General features: G+C 34.6%; 1 protein-coding gene across 9 annotated transcripts in view; it reads right to left on the bottom strand.

Annotated features, from left to right (window-relative positions):
* The window catches only part of TTBK2 (tau tubulin kinase 2), a 91,384-nt gene that overhangs the window by 48,700 nt on the left and 21,071 nt on the right, over positions 1–21,613 (bottom strand). For 6 of the 9 annotated variants that reach the window (XR_004777615.2, XM_035539747.1, XM_035539751.2 and 3 more), the window contains 5 exons: positions 20,224–20,383; positions 15,163–15,310; positions 10,431–10,504; positions 8,623–8,763; positions 5,788–5,892 (listed from right to left, as the gene is read on the bottom strand). Coding sequence is in view for 7 of the 9 variants with exons in the window: in XM_035539747.1 (XP_035395640.1) it covers positions 5,788–5,892; positions 8,623–8,763; positions 10,431–10,504; positions 15,163–15,310; positions 20,224–20,292 (537 nt within the window). In the remaining 2 variants the exon portion in view is untranslated. Of the gene's footprint in view, positions 1–4,797; positions 5,435–5,787; positions 5,893–8,622; positions 8,764–10,430; positions 10,505–11,890; positions 11,912–15,162; positions 15,311–20,223; positions 20,384–21,613 lie in introns of those variants that run through there. The other 3 variants (XM_050711086.1, XM_050711087.1, XM_035539752.2) reach the window with 3 other exon arrangements.

The following is a 21,613-nucleotide window of genomic DNA, read 5'->3' as shown; positions in this document are numbered from 1 at the left end:
AACCTGGCCGTTAACACTTCCAGGGATGGGGCATGCACAACTTCTTTTTTTTTTTTTTTTTTTTTTTTAGAAATAACACTGTTTGCAGATCATGCTATAACAGCATTACATGAAAAGTATATGAAAAGTATATTGAAAAGCATGTATGAGCAATCTATCCTTGCTCATACAAATCTGTGGGTCCAAACTATCTTCAGGGAGCAAAAAAGACATGCAGAAATCTTTTTTTCTTACAACAGTATAACTTTACCATTCCTCCTTTAGTTCTTAAAATTACCCCATTTTCTTGCCCATATAGCATCTGCTCTTTCAGTACTATGAGAAATATGTTATCTTCTAATCACAGAAATAAACAATCCACAACTTTGTCGTCTTCTGCCAAGACAAGGAGATGAGGTAGAATAAGAGGCAAGTACTCTACAGTCCTCCTCAGCAGTCAAAATCACCCATTATATTACAAGAAACACCATGCAATTCAAATGCATAACAATTCCCAAATCTTCATAAAGTAGAAAATAAAACAAAACAAACACCCACAAAATTAGAGGATAACATATAAAAGCAATTCCTATTCTATCCTTCTATCTCTGTATTTAACTGAATTACAATAGCCTTTGAAAGCTTTCAAAATGGATTTAATAGATGGCTTTGATGTTTACCAACACGTTTCTGTATGCACTCCGTGGAGGGTTTTTTTGTTTGTTTAGTAGTTTTTTTTTTTGTTTGGTTTGGTTCTTTTTCTTTTCTTTCTTCTTTTGTTTCTTCTTCTTTTTTTTTTTTTTTTTTAAGAAATCAGCTTCTTGAAGCGATTTCCAGGACACCATCTGTCATTGTCCAAAAGTGAAATTTGAAGATAAACACTCACTGGAAAATCCTCAGAACCTCAGAGTGCTAAAGAAAGGCAATCAGCATTTAACTGGTTTTGTACATAAACACCTGAATAGATTAACATGCTCATAATTTGAAGTGAACAGATTTGTAAGTGTTTCCCCAGAGAATAAAAAGATCCAAGCATTTGCATTCACAGCTGCCTTCATTGCCTTTTTCTGTGGGTCAGATTGTACAGCTAATTCTGTATCTTCTGCTTTGGCAAGAGTCAGAATTTTGTTTCTGGCAGGTTATACAGCTCTTCACAGTACCAGTAAAGAACATGAGTAACACCTCAGAGAATTTTGGTGGATACTCATTCCCCTTGGACTTTAATACTTCCGTTAGTGTTTAAAGTAAGAGTCTTGTGAGTCCTTTAATGCAAAGCCTATCAGAAAAAGAGCTACATTTCCTAATTGTTAAAAATCACAACTGCCACCTTGGTAAGGTTTAAGATTTCAGACTTCCTGATAAAAATCTAGCAAGTTAGATGTAAAATACTGCAAACCTCTTTAATGTATGCTAAAATAATGTATTTTTAAATATATATTATTTTTCTAATAAATACAGGAACGTTTATACACTTGATATTAAGGTCTTGCTAAATAAGCCTACAAGGATGAGAATTCTGTTTACTGGAGGATAGGAGGAAGGTGAGGAAAGGGAGAAAGCAGTCATAGAGTAACTCTTTCTTTGGCCTAAAAAGCCTATTTATTGAAAATATAAGACCTCCATGGGCAAAACAGAGTCACCTCAGAATATCTTTTAACCTGCTAGTTTGGATGCAGCCAGAGGAAGCCCACACTCCCAACTATGTACTGAACTGGGCAAAAAGGAGTTTTCACCTTTGCTGAGTTCAAATCACCAGACTCAAGGAACTGTCTGTTAATTCAAATAATTCTTTATGCTGCCAGGCAGTAAGATGTATACTGAGAAGACAAAACACAGATGCTTGAGATGAAAAGGTTTTATCCTAAACACCTCTTTCTCGTGGATATTTTTCAAATTGTTTTTCCCTAGATTTGTCAAGTCTGCTTGCATGCCTGTTACACCCTCTTCTTTGTAAAATGAATGCAGTTTATTTGGAGTTATTTGTAAGTTATGGTTTGCATAAATAAAAGAACACAAAAATCAGGTCTGTGATAATACATGATTGTTGAATTTATAGATCTTAAAAGAATTATGAACTCATAAATTCATTTTTAAGTGCTCAATAGGAGAAAGGTTAATCTGTCTAAGAGCAAAGATTAGTTATTTCTTTTTTCTTTCATTTTGTTTTCTTCATATTAATTTTAATAGTACCTCAAAGAACACTTGCTGTTGCTCAAAGATGTTAAGAAGGCAAATGTCCTTCAGATTTTTTCTCTCAAGGTTTTCTATTTCTGCACCACAGCTGACACCTTCACTTTCCATTATCACCATGTAAATAGAGAAATGTAAACTGAAGGCTGTATGAAGTTCAGTTTATATTCAGAAAGAATCATGTACTCATTGTCACAAGAAAAACCAGATGCTTAAAATTACTACTTATTTTAGCTATCATTAAGAAAACAGGAAACAAAGTGGTGGCGAAAAATACCAGCCCTGACAACACCCTCAAAAGCAATAAACAGTAGACTATGAATTCTCATAAGCATACTAAATTTGCATCCTGTTAAATATATTTGCCTGATGATTAGAAAGAGCCTTCCCACAATTAAATTGTAATTACCCTGTTCTGCAGTAATCAATTCTTATGTATACTATTGATTCAATTTTTGGTTTCCTCTCTTTCTCTAGCAATTTATTCCCCTACACCCCTTTTTACTCCTTCCTTGATAGGCTACGTCACCTCCAGCAGCTCTTGTTCTGCCCCCCCGCCATTTTTTTCACTTCTGATCTTTTCAGTAACCAGACAAGGCTCCTCCCATCAGCCCAGCACTGCTTTATTAACCTACATTATAGCATTTCATCCTGCATCTACCCAAAATACCTGCATCCTAGTACTGTTCCCACCATGAAAAATTTTGTTTCAGAAGCCTATACACACATAGATTACTTCCTGAATTTCCATATTCTTCATCCTAATCCCAGCTACACACATATCTCAAAAGTATATGTAATCAAAATACAATCCAGGCAAATAAAAATAACATGGGCAAAGAGCCAGGACTCAAGCCACTGAAAACAATTGCATAGTTGTAGAGAAAAATGGTGTATGTGCAACTTGTTTATATACATTTTTAACTGTTTAGAACAGACTATACTAGAGACTTTACTTTTTAGACACTGCATGTGGGCATTCCATGTTTATAGCAATTTATTCCTAATTTTAGAAACTAGTGGAACACCTCTGATTTTAATGCCATGTCATCCTTTGCACTGAAACCTTAGGATAGATGGAATGAATGACCCAAGCAAAATATCTTTGGTAGGTCTCTGGAAAACCTAACTGATAACTAAGAAGGGAAACAGATACCTTATGTAAAGCATTTGTCCTTCAGATATGTGAAATCAGCACACTATGTAGCAGTAGTTCATATGGAAACCACTGTCTATTGACTTCAAAAGCTTAAGCTTTGTGACTGTTCTGCACTATTCTAGAAAAAGGGGGTTGGATGGATAAAAAAATGTGAGAATAAAGAAGATGTTAAGAACTAAAGGAGTAAATCCTTAGATTCCATAATATTCTTGGTGGATAAACAGCACAATAAATCTCCTTCAAGTTGTATTTTTCCCTTCAAAAAATCAGTCATACTGTCATCTGCTGCTGGAAACCAAATGAAGGTCATTTTAGGTAATCTAATCCAAAGATGAAAATCATGCTATTGCAAATCCCACTGGAGAATAAAATAGTGAAATGGACTGAAAATTGCTCATTCCTCAATTCTGTAAACAGTCTACATATGACGCCCCAATGTAATGAAAAATACAGCAAGCACTGAAAATGTAGAACAACTGAAGGGTTGACATGTTAGCCAGTGCAGTGCTGGCCAGTGATTTCTGGAGGGAAATGCCGTCAAACTTTCCTGATTTAAACTGTGTTTGTCTATTTTGTCTTACTGCGCAACAAATGTTTCTGATCTGAACAAACAGACATGGCCACAAGGAATTCCTTAATGTTGGGTGAAATATAGAGCTGCAAAATGGACTAAAACCTGATACCAGAGTTTCCAAAGCTTATCTTCTTAGCAGAACAAGTGTTCTTTTAGAACACTTGTCATGGAAGTTCAAGGATTCAGGGATGATCTCTAAAATTTTAATTGGACTGAATTCTTTCTGCATAAGTTTATTACATTAAAAGTTAGGCTTATCATAGAAATCTAATAATCAACCTTAACTAAGGAACAAGTCCTTAACCAATGGAGTACTATTTTTAACATATTCCAGGTTATTTGTACTATCTGCTAAAGAAATCTAATAAAGAAGAATGATAGTATAAAGGAGAAGCACATAGGACATTTCATGAAAATATTAACAAATTTTATTAGCAACCATACTGTTGTCCCTGCTAACTATCTATAGAAGAGTCATATCTGACTATTAAGTACAAATAAAACTCGTATCTTTTTTTCTTCTCACTGCCACTCTATTAATATGGATTACACTGTCAGAAAATTCTAAACCGATTAAACTGAAGAATTACTTTCATTACATTGTAGGGCACTGCAATGAAAAACAAAAGGCAAGAGCTGAGTTGTTATAAAAGAAAAAATAGCAGAAATATTAAATTCTCTGTTGTTATCACCTATGCTTTCTGAAAATACTACCATTGGGAATGTGTGGATATGGGTGCGTATATATATATATTGAAATTACAGAATCTTGGGATTTGTTTTCTTTTCAAAATTACAGGTCTGTTAGAAAAACATTATAAGCAGCCAAACATACAGAACACAAAAGCATTGATAAATAATAAAAATTTTAAACTACTTAAAATGTTTAGCTCACCTTTCCAACAGCAGCAGCCACTCTGTTGGTCTCCCCTGCTCTTTGCTTTCATTGCATTGTCCAGCATTATGGCTGAAGGAATAGAGTATAGCAGAACCTCGCTAATTTACCTTACTAATTCACACACCTCATAATTTGCACAGAAAAATTTGCCACTTTCCCAACTTCTTAGGAAAAATCTAATTGAAAAACCTGTACAGATGGCTTCAACACCTCAAATCACGTCACATTACTAAATATGCTATACAATATCAACTGCTCATTAGTCAATGAATCATTCAATATACACTATTCATTATTACCATAAAAATGTAAATTAAATTTGTTTGATAAAGATAATACATTTCTTTAGACATCACCATGTACCATGGTACTGACTTGAAGTTAAAAAAGGGACTCCCCACCAGTGAATTAGGGAGGCTCTACTGTACTTAGAATTGCAATGTCCTCACTGATACGTTGTTCTCTACTATTTTCTTCAGACTGCATCACATTGGCATACAGCAACTACACTAAGCTATGTCCTGTTATATAATTACAGTGTCCTATCACTGTTTTAATTATTAAAGCTTTCTCTTCCAGAAGATTATATGAAGTTTACAGTTTCATTTTTTTCTCCTGCAGAGATTTTTTTCTGCAGTATAAAATACCAAGTGAAAATCAGCTCTAATAGAGTACTCTGATATTTAATGAAAACCTATTTCTCACTCAGTTTTCCAAATTAAAAGACCTATTATCCATAAAAAATCATACAGTAGACCTGTGCCTCAAGCCAGAAATCAGAAACCAGATTCATTTCCAATTACCAATCTTTTAATCTAATCAATAAATCAGCTGGCTTTTCTGATCTGGTATGATGCTGGTCAAGTTTAGATCAATCACTAGTTCAATGTGACTTATATACCTCTCCAGAAAAAAAAAAAAAAAAAAAAAAAAAAACTGTGTTACTGCATTCAATTAATCACATTGACAGTTGTGAAAAAATCTTACTGGTCTGACATCCCCACATGAGTTGGTAAATTGCCGTGCCAAGCCAAAATCCAGCATATAACACTTCCTACAGGTGCTAGGAAAACGTCCCATAGCGAAGTTAGACTAGGAAGAAAAACAAATACAGATACAGATGTATTATATATTTATAGATATATGCTTCAATCTGTGTACATACTAATGCAGTTACACAATCATAGAAAACCCATGTTCTGCTTCTCTATCTTTCCTTCCATATTTTCAGTTCTACTAAACTCTCAATAAATTTGAAGAAAACATTATGAAAATCAGACACCGAACTTACCATATCTGAACTGCTGCCTACATAGTCCAAATAGACTGTCATCTAACTTTTGTGATTTAGAATCCACTCATTTCTAGCAAGAATTTTCCTGACGTCTCACCTGCTCACATTTTTAGATTCTGGTGTTTCCAAAAACTACTGACCTAGGAGTTAACACGATCATCTACACAAATGCACTAATAACATAAACACAGAATACAGAATAAGGGGTGCAAACTTTCTTTTCCTACATGAGTGGAGGAAAAACAGTACTTAAGGAACACAGTATGAGGTGGAAAGTCAATGAAGACTTATGGGGGTAATTTATTCTGAAAACACACAATAAGTTTTCTTATTTGCATCTGTGCATTAACATACCACATTAACCCTATAATTTTTTTTAAACTGCCAGTCTATGATTTTTAAATGTGTTGGTTGAATCAGCTCAATTTTCTCCCCCCAACCAAATCTCCTCAAAATGGATCACAAAATATAAAAAAGAGAAAGCAAAAAATGATTCTGTGAAATGCAATTGAAACTACACATCTGAGCAAGCTGGAAGCTTAACAGAATTAACTCCAGAAAAAAACACTTTTGTTTTTCTGCTAAGGGAATCAGTGGTACTCAAAGTTCTCTATAACTCAGACAAGATTTCACTCATCTTTGGGAAAATCAGAGCCTAGGGAAACAATGCATCAGATAAGTCTGAAAAGAATAATATCTGAAAGAGGCCACAAACTTACATGTGGTCCAGAGAAACAACAACTAAAAAAAAAACCTATGGGAGTAGTTCAGTTATGCTCTTACAAGAAAGTTATTTCACTTTTCACAATACACTGGAAAATATCACAAGGTAACAGCAAATACTCAAAACTTAATCTACCACTTCTGTGAAAGACAAAAAGAAAAAGGCTGCTTTTCTAAACTAGTCAGTTTAGAAAAAAATTATATGTATCCTTATTCCTTACCATCTTCAGAGAATTCAAAAAATCTCAAATAGGCAATATGCACTTCTACAGGAATCTTTTATTTCATATTGCATTGCTACACAGTGGACCATAATTTCCTTGCTGTGTATAAATGACAGATATACCACTTTCCCATACACATTTTGTCAGGTTCTTAACTGCTAACTAGCTACAAAGCATCTCCTTACTTAAGGAAAGACAACAAACCAAGCGGGAAACATTATCTGGGTTTTGGAATTATCATTCAGAACTTAAAAATTGAAATAAAAATATGGCTTTGGACAAGGGAGCTCTTTTCAAAACACCTTATTTTTATTTAGATAAACAATCACAGACATATTTAGTAGGGGACATATTAAGAGAAGTTTGAAAACAACTTATAAAATATCCTTTAATACAGTTTTTTAGAAAAACTTCTCTGAACATTAACTTAAAGAGCTGTGTAAGCAGAAGCAGCAACAGTTCAGAGAAGGTACAAGGAAGGTGAAGGGAAGTCAGAGACAAACTAGAAGTGCTAAACAATACTTAATGACATGTGTCTCACTACACATAATGAGCACAAGCTGGTTAAAATTTAGTGTTCAAAAATGTGACTATTCTAGATGATAAATATGTACCGAGAAAAGGATCAACAATAAAGACCAGCAGGTTACAGTAAAAAATTGTAGGGAGGAATATACATCAAGGAAGATCAGTGACTGCCTAGAATACCTTGTTGAAGAAGAATGCATAGATTCCATTTCAACAGTACTAGTTACTACTAATATACATCAGAAATTAAGCCAAAAGCTACACAGAAAGAGCCGTAAGAAGACAAAAGGAACATTCAGGAATTCCTTTGAACAATGTAACAGTTATTTCTTAGGAGGGAGGGTTGCTTTTTTGTTTTTTCTTTTAACATATAATATAGTCTATGCTTCAGCTTGACTGATTCCAAAGGTTACAGTAGATAAGGTCCACACTGGAAAATTCATCACTGCAATACCCCAGAAAGGTAAAATGCCTGTTTCCAGCTTCTCATTAGAAATATGCAAAAAACATAATACACTATTTCCTAAAACTCTAGTGTTTTAATAATCTGCAAGATAAAAATTTTGAAGCAAAGTTTCAAGCATATAAAATCTCTTTCAGTAGAAATACAAAGCTGCAAGAGTAAATTCAACTGCTTTGGTTTTTCCCCCTAAAAACTACCAAAGTGTGTACTTAGATTTATTTAGAGCAGTTGCTTCATGTCAAAGGTTGAGGATAAAAACCAATTGAACCTATGAATTGAAATATGTGTGATCAACATGCAAACACTTGTGCTTGCATGATGCTACAGACAAGAGTTGGAAATGTCAGCTTCCAACTTAATGAAATTGCAAGAAGGGTTAAGTACTGAAGACAATTGTGACAAAGACCAAGGTTATTATGGTTGCATTTCAATGCATTAATAGGAAAATTCTGCCCTGATCAATAAACATTCAGTTTTCTATCCTTCCTCATTTTTTCATTTTATCATCTGGTATATAACCCATCCTTGTTTCTGCTGCCATCTAATGCCCACATATTACTTGCCTGTTTTGTTGTAATGAGCAGACTTACCGGCTTTATGTCCCTGTGCAGGAATCCCACAGAGTGAATACTTTCAATAGATTCCAAAATCTGCTTCCCAAGCCGCAGAGTAGTACTAATCGTGAATGTTCCTCGAGACTGGCTCCGACGCAGGTCTGCCAAATTCCGACCCTGGTCAAATTAAAAGGATATTTTCAGAAGAAAGAAACAAAAACAAAAAAGACTAATACCAACATCCACAGAGCATAGTTTTCCTATCCTTTCTTCAGCTGTTAATGGTTGAAATACTCTTATTACTTGCTTTCATATTCAGGGATAACACATCTCAACTAATGAACACATGTCCCTAAGGATCTCCAACATTAAATTTAAAATCTATTTTTGAAAACATGCACTTAGTATCTTTCTATGCCTAAATAACATGGACCAAACTAACAACGAATGCATTTCTCCACTAGATAATGTCGTATCTGTGGCACACTTGAAGAAAGATCAGAGAGAAGATAAAGACTTCTTTACGCTCACTTCTTTATGGAAAAGTATGTAATTTATTTAATTATACTGAGATGACTTAACCAAACAGATGAAATATATACATACAATTCAGGAAATACGCTCCCATGACACCACAGAACTGTTGGTCTATCTAATTAACAGATGACAAACAATATGAAATGGAGCTCACTTCTTTCTTCAGCAGCATGTTCACTAGAGCCCCCTTCTTTATCCGGCATTTGTATTCACCAAGACGATAAAGGACAATAATACCATAATCTTAGATTCTAATCACCCATTATACAGTGATTCTACAGAGATCTGGGCAATCACCAACAATATTAAGTTTAACAAGAGCAAGTGTCAGATTCTACACCTGCGAAGGGGCAACCCTGGCAATATGCACCGTCTGGGGGATGAGAGGCCCTGCAGAAAGGGATCTGGGGTTTATGGTCAATGGCAAGTTGAATATGAGTCGCCAGTGTGCCCTGGCAGACAAAAGGGCCAACTGTATCCTGGGGTGCAGCAAGCATGGCATGGCTAGCTGGTTGAGGGAAGGGATTGTCCCACTCTGCTCTGTGCCGGTGCAGCCTCACCTCAAGCACTGTGTGCAGTTTTGGGCACCACAATATAAGAAGGACATAAAACCATTAAAGAGCATCCAAAGGAGGGCTACAAAGATGGCAAAGGGTCTACAGGGCAAGATGTATGAGGAGCAGCTGAAGTCACTTGGTTTGTTCAGCACAGAGCAGAGGGGAGGCCTCATGGCGGCCTGCAGCTTCCTCACAAGGGGAGCAGAGGGGCAGGTGCTGAGCCCTGCTCACTGGGGACAGCAACAGGTCCCAAGGGAACAGCATGGAGCTGGGACATGGGAGGGTCAGGCTGGGTGCTAGAAAAAGGTTCTTTACTGGGAGGTGGTTGGGCACTGGAACAGGCTCCCCAGGGCAGCGGCCACAGCACCAAGCCTGTTGGAGTTCAAGAAGCATTTGAACAATGCCCTCAGACATAGGGTCTGATTTTGCAGTGGTCCCATGTTGAGCCAAGAGTTGAACTCAATCATCCGTATGGGTCCCTTCCAACTCAAGATATTCTATGATTCTATGATTTTATCCTGCCCCCCCCCCTTGTTTTGTTTTTTGTTTGTTCTAAATTTCATGCAAAAAGGTAAACAAAATGAACAGACTAACATGCTATGTTTTACATTATTTTCCAGTGAAGCCTTCAAAGAAATGTGTATTATCTCAGTAAACACCTTTCTTTCAATAGTCAGGCCTTTCTAAGGATACAAACTTTCTCCTTTCTGAGAGAATTATAGCAAGCATATGAAAATAAGTTGCACTGACCTGCAACTGCATGACCACATAGTTAAATCGGTCATTCCTTCCACATCCAATGAATCTACAGACATGATCTTTTCCTGAGGGAATAAACAGAAACAAATTCAGCAACAACAATGACAATCTGTGGTTTTATTCCTTTAAATATCTAGCAAGCAACAAGAAAATCTCCATCAAAACCCTAGAACTTAGTCATATAGCTTCTAAATATTCTCACTTCACTTGACAGAAGAATGGTTGCCTGTTTATTGTCTCCTTAGGAAACTCTCTGCCACACAATTTAAAAAGGTTATCTTCTTAAAAAAAAAAAAAAAAGGATTAATTGCAATAATTTTAAAACATTCTTTTAAAAGAAACCTCTACAATTTCTGCAAATATGTAAGTGCTAAGCTATAAGTAATCACAGAATCACAGAATCGTCTAGGTTGGAAGAGACCTCCAAGATCATCTAGTCCAATTTAAGTAGATGAGCAATATTATTTTATGAAGGATTTGCAGCAAAATTCTCAAGATGAAATTTTGTATATTCATTGCTGCAGCTCCCAGTTAATGAAGTTTCATCTCAAATATTTATGACTCATTTTACAGTCACTGTGGGTATGCTGAAGGAACATGCTCAGAGAAACACATATTAGTCCACTTTTTTGCGGTCAGATTTTTATCTAAGAAATTCAGTAAGCATCCAGAACTTGGTTTGTTCAAGGAAACCCCATTTTAACTGAAGCAACAACTCCAGTTGTATAGTAAATTCTTTGGAAACTAACTTTCATAAAGAACTGATGAAATGGCAAAGGACAAAAGTAGAAAATGTACACATTATTCAAATAACCTAATTCTCTTCCACTTTAGTATGGCTACACATACCTATTACAACTTTGTAGATACCTTGAGGTCCTTTTCTCTCAGTGTGTAACACAACTGTGAGCCTGTGATTGTAGAGCATGGGGAGAAAAAGACAGTAGTAGGCTGCAGTGAATGGCCGTGCCCTTAAAAAGGTTCCTAGGGAGAGCATGAGGACTAAAGACCATTCCTCGAGCTGCACTGTATCACTACAGATAGCTCTGTGGCCCACACCAGAAGCAACCCATCATTAAATTATGCTGCAGAGCTGTAAATGAGTGAGATAAAAGTCGTTGAGGTTGTGTGAGACAGAAACCAACTGAGGGAGTCTCACTCTCGCTGAGTGAGATTTGACAAATCTGTCTTCTCTGATCTGACTCTGTGAACAGATGGCCAAACAACATGATTAAATAAAATAACCATCTGTTGCAGAAGATTTCTCTTAAAAACAGTGTTTAAAGAGTTAAATGGTATTCTGATAACAAAAATTAGGAGACAGCATCACTGGCAAGAAAAAATAAATAAATAAATCAAGGATGCGATCAATGACTGAACTATAATAAATGGTCATATCAGTGAACACACTCCTCCCTCATAATTAACAGATAAGTCATACAGCTACTCACATATTTAAGCATAGATCAGGGTCTTAAAAGAGCTTCTTTGAAGTTTTTCTTTATTCACTGCACTGCATACCTATAAAGTTATGACTCATTTCAACCCTGCAATGAATGACCACACTGTTTAAATTTTCAAAATTTCTCGAAGCAAAAATAATAAAAAATAGTACATCCCTGCAATTCTGCCAAAAGTTATGCTCACTTCAGTTTCACAGTTTATGTGAAATAAGATTCTAATTCAGAAACACTCTGAAGTATGATCATAACCATGAGAATGTGCATAGTTCTAGGAAAGACTGAAAGGTCTGTTTTGCTTTATTGGGACACATTACACCTGCTTATTTCCTCCCTAAAAGCCTGTTTTTTCACAAATTCCCCAGAAGTTATATATGATAATAAATATATATATTTAAATAAGTCAGCTCCACACATCAAGAGAATTCTGAACAATACTGTCAGTTCATGCCAGCAGTGAGGTAAACACCATATCTTTCATTACATACTATTCACAGATCAAACCTGCCCGATGTTTGCAAAAAAAAGATTTTTATGACAATTACATTCATTCCTCTGATTTATGTCCAAGATAACTAGAACAGCTTGAAAGTAAGAGAACATGAGCCCTTTGAGAACAGAATAATAACTATATATACATACATAGTTACATACATACACACCAAAAAAAGGATAGAACAAGATAAAAATTGGTATCAGAGGACATGCACTATTAGAAGGTAGTTACAAAAATATCCTAAGAAAATTGTCTACATTTTCACTTCCTCTGAACCTGTGAGTCTCCAGAAAATATATATATGTATATCAAAAGTAAGAAAAAAAAATCTGTGCAATAAATGAAGCATTTAATAAAAAATATTCTTCAAGAAGCAAGAACAAAGTTTTTTTCTACTCCTCACTTTGTCCATTTTTCTTCCTTCTGCAATAAATTTTTAGCTCTTACACTCTAAAAACGTGCAAAGGTAGATAAATTAATAGAAATGGCTTCTAGGAACCAAGATTTTATGTGAACCAGTTTTCTCTACCATAATCCAACATCCTATTTGATTAAAATCCTTCAAGCATGTATAAAAATATACACATGCAAAAATTAAGTTACTTATCTGTGCAAACTATAGATCTTAATACACCCACGAAGTTTACCGTTTACACATTCGTTACTGAAGCCACTTTCCTGATCATCCACAATGTTCCCTATCTAAAGGCAGAACAGTTACACTTGCACAGCAATGACTGACTAACAGTCACTGCTAGCATTACTGTCATAAAAGCACAGGTTTTTTTCTTTTTGTTTGTTGGTTTTTCTTCTCAACCCCACCCCCTTTTTTTTTTTTTTGGTATTTTTAAGATGTGTAAGAGAATGATTAGAGAGAAGAATTAAGGAATACTCTAGATTGTTTTCTCATAAGGAAGGTTGTCAAAAGAACGCCTTCCAAAGAACTTGTAAAGAAATCAGGTTTTAAGTTATATGAAAACTTCCATTTATTATTTTTTCTGAAAAAAATAACATTGAGGAAATAAATAACAAAAAGTGAGAGTTCTTTATTTGGATTTTACATTATTTGGATTATTTGCCTCATTATTCCGTTCTTTTCATGTAGACAGCATTTCCCAGGATTCAGCAGAACTAGAGACTTTTCCACAGGAAAACTTCAGAGTTATACTCCCAAAGGAAGAACGATATGAAAATTATAGCTTCTGTAAAGCCTTGTAGCAATATTGACAAATGCTTGTCACAGCCAAAAGGTTAAAAAATTGTAAGTTTTTAAGGAAAAATAAACTTTGCAACCTTTGAAATCACACTTCACTACACTTGAATTCAAAGTAGAAGGTTATATGCAACATTTTAAATACAAATTGAACAACATGAATGCCATAAATAAGTAAATAGAACTTCAGCTACGCAGTTGGATACGGGCTACATTTTTACAAATACATTGGCATCATAAAGTAAGCAAATTCCACAATTTTATTTCAGATATTATTTCTCTCCTGTTTCATCTATACTAATAATGGAATGAGACCTATGTATACAGAAAAAAAGTAGAAAAATTAATTCTGAGCATTTAAAAACCTAGGAGTTACAAAGTATTTTTTTCTTCAAAACTCACAATTTCTAAACTAATTTATTTCAGCAACCCTGGCCAATGGTTTCTAAATTTAGGATTGGTGTCTCTGAACTGGAAAAGCTACAATTCAAAGAAAACTAATACAGAACCCCCTGAAGCTTCTTGCTCAACTATGTAAATAATATTAGATGCTGTTGTGAAAGTCTTTAAAAAGACATGAACGTAGGAACAGTTAACACTATCACATGTGACATGCTTGCCCTCTTAAATCTATAGAGGCTGTCAATTTCTGTTGCAATGTAACCTCTATAGCTGATTAGGCAGCACCATATGTAATGCAGATTTTGTTTTATTCGAACTCGGAGTTGCAAAAAAATCTGGCTGCTGATAGGGACTGATATATCAGTCAAATCTTCCAGATTCAACATAAATTGTTTAAAGAAAAAAGTCACCTTTGAAACTTTATTTTGAATCTTGTATATCGTATATATAATACATACAGCAGTGAAGAGATGCCACTGCATATTTCTCTGTATTAATAGCTTCAGACATTAAAGTATTAAAAGGTGCATCAAGTGTGACTATTCAAAGCCATCATCCTGAATGGTCAACGAACTGAACCCTGAAAGTATTTCAGGATTTTACATACTAATAATTATTTCTTCTACAAAAGATTTTTAAATTGTGGGGTTTGTTTTGGTTTTATTATGCTTCCCATTTCAACCTTAAAGTAGCCTTTGCAAGTATTGCCAAGAAAGAAGAAATACAAATATTCTTATCCTTGTTGGTATGTTAAGGACACTCAAATATTCAATGCTAGATAGTTTTGTTTTGTTTTCTCTTTTTAAGATGGTCTCCTTTCTTTGTATTACCAACAAATAAGTCTAGAGCAAAAAACTTAAGGAGAGTATATAGATCCAGAATAAACTACAGTTGAGCACAGGTTTTGCAAGCGATTTAATTATTTATTGTTCCTTTTATTTTCATGTCATACTGTTTCAAAGTAAAAGTTCATTGTAGCAAAACTTTCAGAAGCTGAATGAGCATCTATTCCATTCTTAACAACCGTTTATCAAAAATTTGGAAAATATGGGGAATATTAACTTGAACTATGACTAAATAGAGATTATTGTGATTTTTTTTTTAAGTATAAACTGACATGCTACCTCCTCCATATCCAGGGTATAGTCTTACCTTGCAATTTCTTCAACACAGCTACTTCCATTTTCAGTACTTGCTTTGGCTGTTGAGCTGACTCGACCTTCAACGCAACATTTTCCCGAGTAAGCAAGTCCAGCGCATCGTAAATTTCTCCGAATCCTCCACCTCCTATTTTCCTTAACTACATTGAAAAAAACAAACACAAACAAAAACAGATTAAAAAATTGGGAGAAAAAAGGGAACAAAACATCAATACTTCTTTGCCCTGTCTTTCAAACTGAAAACACTGTTGTGTTACTAACAGATTTTAAACGAATATAATTGTATCCTTGAGTAAGTAAAAGAGCTACTGAAAACTCTAAAAAGGTATGGTTAACCACAGACAATTTGGAAGGAAAACAAGTTAATATACCTGATGTCCATCTGCGCTAAAATTCCTTCATTTAATACACTATAAGAGTACAATTCCCAGCATGATTCTGACCAGAGTCAGCATGCTGAATATATACTTTCCTCAAATAGCCATATGCTACCCAGAGACCTTCAAATACAAACGCACAGTGCATTTAAAAATATGCCATCTTTTTCTTTTTTTCTCAGAAATACACAATAAAAAGGTATGCAACTTCTTGTACTTAGTGCAAAAAGCCAGAGATTTCTATTCTGTGCAGTGACTCACACAAAAGCTAAATCATAAATGGAAAAAAAAAAAGGCTAAGATTACCTTTGAATATGTATATTAAATGTTACTCATCTACTTATGGTTCACTAACACTATTCTTATTAACAGACATTCCAAAGAAACAGGCACCACTGCAACATGCATCTGTTTTAGGAGGAGGTAAAAAGAATGCTCCTGGCATATTAACTAGTTTACACTATACTCAGAGGAAATATTAATAGTTGTGTTTTCACTCTGCTTTAAATATTCACAGGGGACAATGACCTGTCTCTTTCAGCATCAAAAATGTCAATGTTATTTCATAATGTTTTCATATGGTGATCTCTCCTGTACCTACCATTGATAAAAGAGAAACAGAGACAAAATGAACATAACCTAAGGAACATACAGTACTTTATTTTCTTTTTTATTTTTAACTATATTTTACCTTGAAATGACTGACATGATTTTCTAAATGTCACTTTAAAAAGCCTACACCATATTAGATGTTGTCGAAACATTCTGAGGATATAGAGATCAGCAATATGCTGACCTGTCTTCAGATTCTGAAAATGAATCTAATGTCTCCTAATCTAGACAATCAGCCATCTGACTGAGAAGCAAAACACATTTTTAAAAATAGTCTAGACCTCTAAGAAGAAGGAAACAGATCAAATAAGGTATACTCACTTTTTTTCCTTGCATTTTTAAACCCAAGTCATATCACATGAAATTTTTATTCTGTAAGATTGCAACAATACTCAGTATTTCATCATGCATTTTCTGATCTGAAGACCTTTTACCATTGCAAGCAAGTCTTATTCCAATATTCTTAAGATGAGGAAAATAGGGTTCAAAATAGTTTTTTCACTTCCTCTGGCCTCACATTGCCAACTTTAAAACGGTGCATTGGATAGACGCCACATCAAGTTAAAACTTAACTAACTCACCTAATTATCAGCTTCTATTGCAACATCTGTTGATTGAAAATTCAGATGATCACTTCCTTCTAAAAAGCACACTAGCGGCTGACAAATTCAATCTCCCCTCAGACAGCCTGTATACGTTCTCTGAAGCAGGGTAATGAAAACACAACCACAGGCTTAAGGCTACTACTCCTTAACCAGCACATTTAAAAAAACTAACAAGTTCAGGTACAGAATATCACAAACCCTGAATAAGAAGTTAGTATCTTTGGACATGGCTTGTTTTAGGTAGTATTCAGGTAAGAATTTAGTGTTAACGCTAAAATGACAACAAACCATGAGAAATAGAGTATTTTCAAGTCCCATGAAATACTCGGTACAACATGGTTACATTCAGATGTATTTAACATATGCAGACCATTAGTCCTTACAGAAAGGGAAGAGAAGTCATCTAAACATTGGAAAATCTAGCAGGTTTTAATGGGATTCAATATATATGTATTTGTATGCCTGTATGCACATATATCTATCAAAGATGTAGTATTGTGACTAATTTGTCCGCTTGACAAGCCATTTGGCCTGCACCTCTTGGTCTGGTAATGTTCCACCTCTTGGTCTGGTAACACCAATATCTTCCTGAGCCCTGAGCTAGTGTCTGGGTTCAAACAGCTAAACATAGATCTTGATCTGACTGTGGTTTTCAGCATAAGCACTAGTATAAGCACAGTGGGGACAGCACGGTGAGAAAAGGGAAGGAGCAAAAGGAAAGACATGACACAGCCATCCTTGCCACTCACTGTACAGACTTAATACAGTTTATCATATAACTTCAATTTACCAGCTTTGAGAAATGGCCGGACTGAGCAATACTGCCTCTGAAAGTTTGTTTTGTTTTGTTTTGTGCTTGTGGACTAAAATAACAAATGAACAAGCCACCACATTGATAAACAGATCAATTTCTATCCTCAGATGAAATACACCAGAATCATTAACATACATCCAAGAATGATGGCAGTGAATAATTCCAGGCACAAATGAACCTCTGATGGCAGAAAAAGAATTTTCCACCTTAGTCATTATGTCATGCATGACATTCAGCAATGACCTCACACTCTCCTTTGTCTTTTTGCTGCAAATGTCCCAATAGAAGCTTTTCTTGTTGCTTTTCATATCCCTCACCAGTTTCAACTGTATGCTGAGCTTTGGCTTTCCTAAATACTCATCCCAACACACAAAGGCATTGCCTCCATTTCCCTCTCAAACAGCTCATCCCCTTTTCCACCTTCTGGTCACTTCCATTTTGCTTTTGAGTTCAAACAGCATCTTCCTATTCACTCATATTGGTCTCCTCTCATACCCGCTCAATGTCTTCTACCTTGACAAGGATGATGTTGCTCTCTTTTACACCTGCACCACGGTCTTCCACTCTGTACATGAGTTCAATGCTTTTCATCTTTGCATTCAGCATCTCTCACTCCAAACTCATTCTCTCCATCCTCTTTTCCACTCCTCTCTTTGTATGCTTCAACTCTAAATAATTTCCAACATTTTTTTCCTTTGTGTTTTTCATTATACTGCATACTGAATGATGATTTTAAACCCATCTAAAAACAATTATCATTACATTCAAGTTTCTCTAGGTTGAAAAGCAAAGAAGGACTAGAAAAGACATTGACATAGGGAAAAAACAAATACTAATAGACACAGAAGCTGGTAAGAGAGAGTGACACAGAGGAAAAAAACCACTTATAGAACATCTTTTCTGTGTCTACTTTTCAAACTAGAATTACCATAAAGAATGTCTACATCAAAATTAAATTTAATTGAGCATAGTTTTTTAAAATGTTCATGTCCACAAACTCCAGGTATGTTTTTATGATTACAAAGACCAAGGCCCTGAACAGCAAAAATTCTGAAAATTACACTTCAATTGCAAATATATATACAATTTCCAGAATGAGCACATATTTTGTTTAACTGATTGCCACAAAATAATCTCATATAATCAAACTACTGAGCTGGTGCCCTTCAATGGGAGAAAAAAAAAATAAAGCAGGATAATAGAGAGCTCCACAAGAATCACAAAGACAGAACTCACAGGGGTCAGTACTCATTGCAACTAAAACTTGAAGTCCATTGGCTTATACCACCTCACCTTTCTACACAAGGAATTTTTGTTAAGTATTCTACTGCTTCAAGAACACTAACAAAAACCATCAGTACTTCATAATCTAGCAGAAGAATATTAATATATTAACTATGTTTAAGTATATATGTTAAGCACTATGGAATTTCTGATATTTCCATGCTCCTTTTTTTCCCCCTGGCAGCCTGTCCTATGAATTCCTGATTTCAGAAAGTGTATCACCTTAGATGCCATTAAGAAATCCTAACTGTTTACTACAGAAATTAAGAAACTAAAGAGTTACTCACAGACAATGTTTGGCATTCATCTACCTGTAATATTTGATTTGAAAAACATACAAGTTAAAATTTATAATTACATGAGATGAGCTAGGAAAGAAGATAAACCTGAAGAAAACAGCTCTACTGTTTCGTATAATCAGACAACTGAGTAGTTTTGTGGATGGTGACATATTAGTATACTCTTTTCTATTTTTAATCCTATCTTAAACTATTTGATCTGCCTAGAGACTATCGTTTCAGTTTTTACTTCACTCTAATATTGGGATACAATAAGAGAGAGTGTATTACAAATACTTATAACTCCAAAGACGTGGTTTGGATTCTGTTTACACAAAACTACAAAACTAGTATCAGCTTCCTGCATTTTTAAATGAAGTACAGAACGCAAGATAGTTGAAAATATTTTGTTTAAATGAACTTGAAATGAATGATGGATTTGTGCCTTCTATGTTCAGCTTCACAATTTTAAACAAAATATTGAAATATAGGAGTATAACAAAGCAAAGACGATGCAAAAAATAGTGATTCAGTGTCTATTCACAGCCTACTAAACACACAGAGACCTGAGGTACCAAAAACATTCTATTATGAAGCTAGGTTTTTCATTATTTTCTTTGCTTTGTTTTGTTTTCAATCTCAAAAAAAATCTACATGCATCAAAATTCTAAAATGCTCAGGAGACTGGAGAAGGAACTATGAGAACTCTGCTTGATTTCCCAGCAAAAATAGTTTAGAACAGATATTACGACTCTCCAGATGTAAATAAAGGATATGAACACCAAAATGGAACAGAGCTATTTACAGTAAAGCCAATATGGGCACACAATCAAATGGATATAAATCAGCCATGAATAAATCTTTGCTGCAATATAACAAACAAAATTCATTTCTACTTGGAAGAGCAGCAAGGTCCTGAAAGAGCATTCTATAAGAAGTAACAAGTCTCACAATCTGACTAGTTTCAAGAAGATGCCTGATCGATTTCCAAAATGGACTGAGATAATCACTAGGTGATTGGATTCAATATCCTAACAGGAATATTTTTAAAGGAGAAAAAGAATTGCAGAAAGGCATACTCACCACCTTCCATCTTTCTTTGACCAAGATTCCCACACTGAGGATGTCAGGCTGCTCCCCTCCTCCACTCATTGCAACCTCCTGATGCGCGGGAACTGCTATGCGAAGTCTGGGTCAGCAAAAACCATCCAGATCCCAGGAGTGGCTTCCATTTAACCACTGCCTGCAGAAACAGAGCAGAACACAGGATATCAGTGATTAACAGAATGACATAAAATACAGAAATTGTTGTGCTTCTCACCTAGCATGTTAACTAGCTTTTTTGTATCCTATGGTGACTTACGTCAGAATTATAGCCAACTTCCAGTACAGAAAGCAATCCAAGTATATTGTTCCTTAATTGTTTTAACCTGCTCACACTCAAACTACCAAGCTCACCCTCAAAATAATACCAGCGAATATAAACATTTTCAAATTTATATTGTGAATAAGAATATGCTGGCAGCTTCAAATTGTTGTAAACCATAATTACATTTTTCAATTTTAATAATAACTTTCTAACCATGAAATAATTAATACCTTACTAGATAATTGATTAAATAATAGTAATACATAATAACAAGCTTGAAAAAATATTAACATCAAAATTACAGAAATAAATACTTATATTGAAATTCTAATTTATATTTAATTTATTGTAATGCCTACCAACTACTTCATGTTTTACAATGTAGTTCACATAGCTAGTATTATTTATGATTAAATATGTCTAAAAGTGCAATTTCACTAGTATATGCCAGGGTACAAATAGCTAAAAGGTGAAGGAAAAAAAAATTGTGTTGAGTAATTCACTTTAATTCTTCAATTTTGGTGATAATCTCTAAACAAATTTTATATAGCAGTATAAAAGTTTTTGTTTTGGAGCTTAGTCCATACATAATGACTCTCATCAGCACCCACTCCAACCAGTCAAAAAGCTTATTTCATTTGCTATGAGCTTTTCTAGAATTGTGCTTGTTACACGGATATAATGATACAAGCTCTCTTATTCAATGTAAGACTCTTCAAAAGTGTATTTGCGTCAGTGATTTCAATCACTGCCAAAACAGTATTAACTAAAAGTGGAAAATTCTCTTACCCCTGATTCAGCACACCAATGGTATACAACATCAATACAACCATTCTGGTTTAAATTAACAGGATACATTTTTATACATAGAAATGCCAAATTTACTACTGTGGTTAAATTATACTTAAAACAAAACCAAAAACCAACCAACCAACAACAAAAAATAAAATAAAATAAAATAAAATAAAATAAAAATAAAATCACTATTTAATAAACCTTAGTTTTAAAGACAGAGGTTTAATGTGACAGTGATTGTGTTTTGGTTCATTTTTTTTTCATATTCATATTCTTCCATATTAATTTTTTCTATTTAATTTAAGCCTT

Source organism: Cygnus atratus, chromosome 5 (assembly GCF_013377495.2).
Source record: "Cygnus atratus isolate AKBS03 ecotype Queensland, Australia chromosome 5, CAtr_DNAZoo_HiC_assembly, whole genome shotgun sequence".
Classification (NCBI taxonomy): Eukaryota; Metazoa; Chordata; class Aves; order Anseriformes; family Anatidae; genus Cygnus; species Cygnus atratus.
Note: the sequence above shows the minus strand (reverse complement) of the source record. Positions and strands in the feature narration are given on the sequence as shown.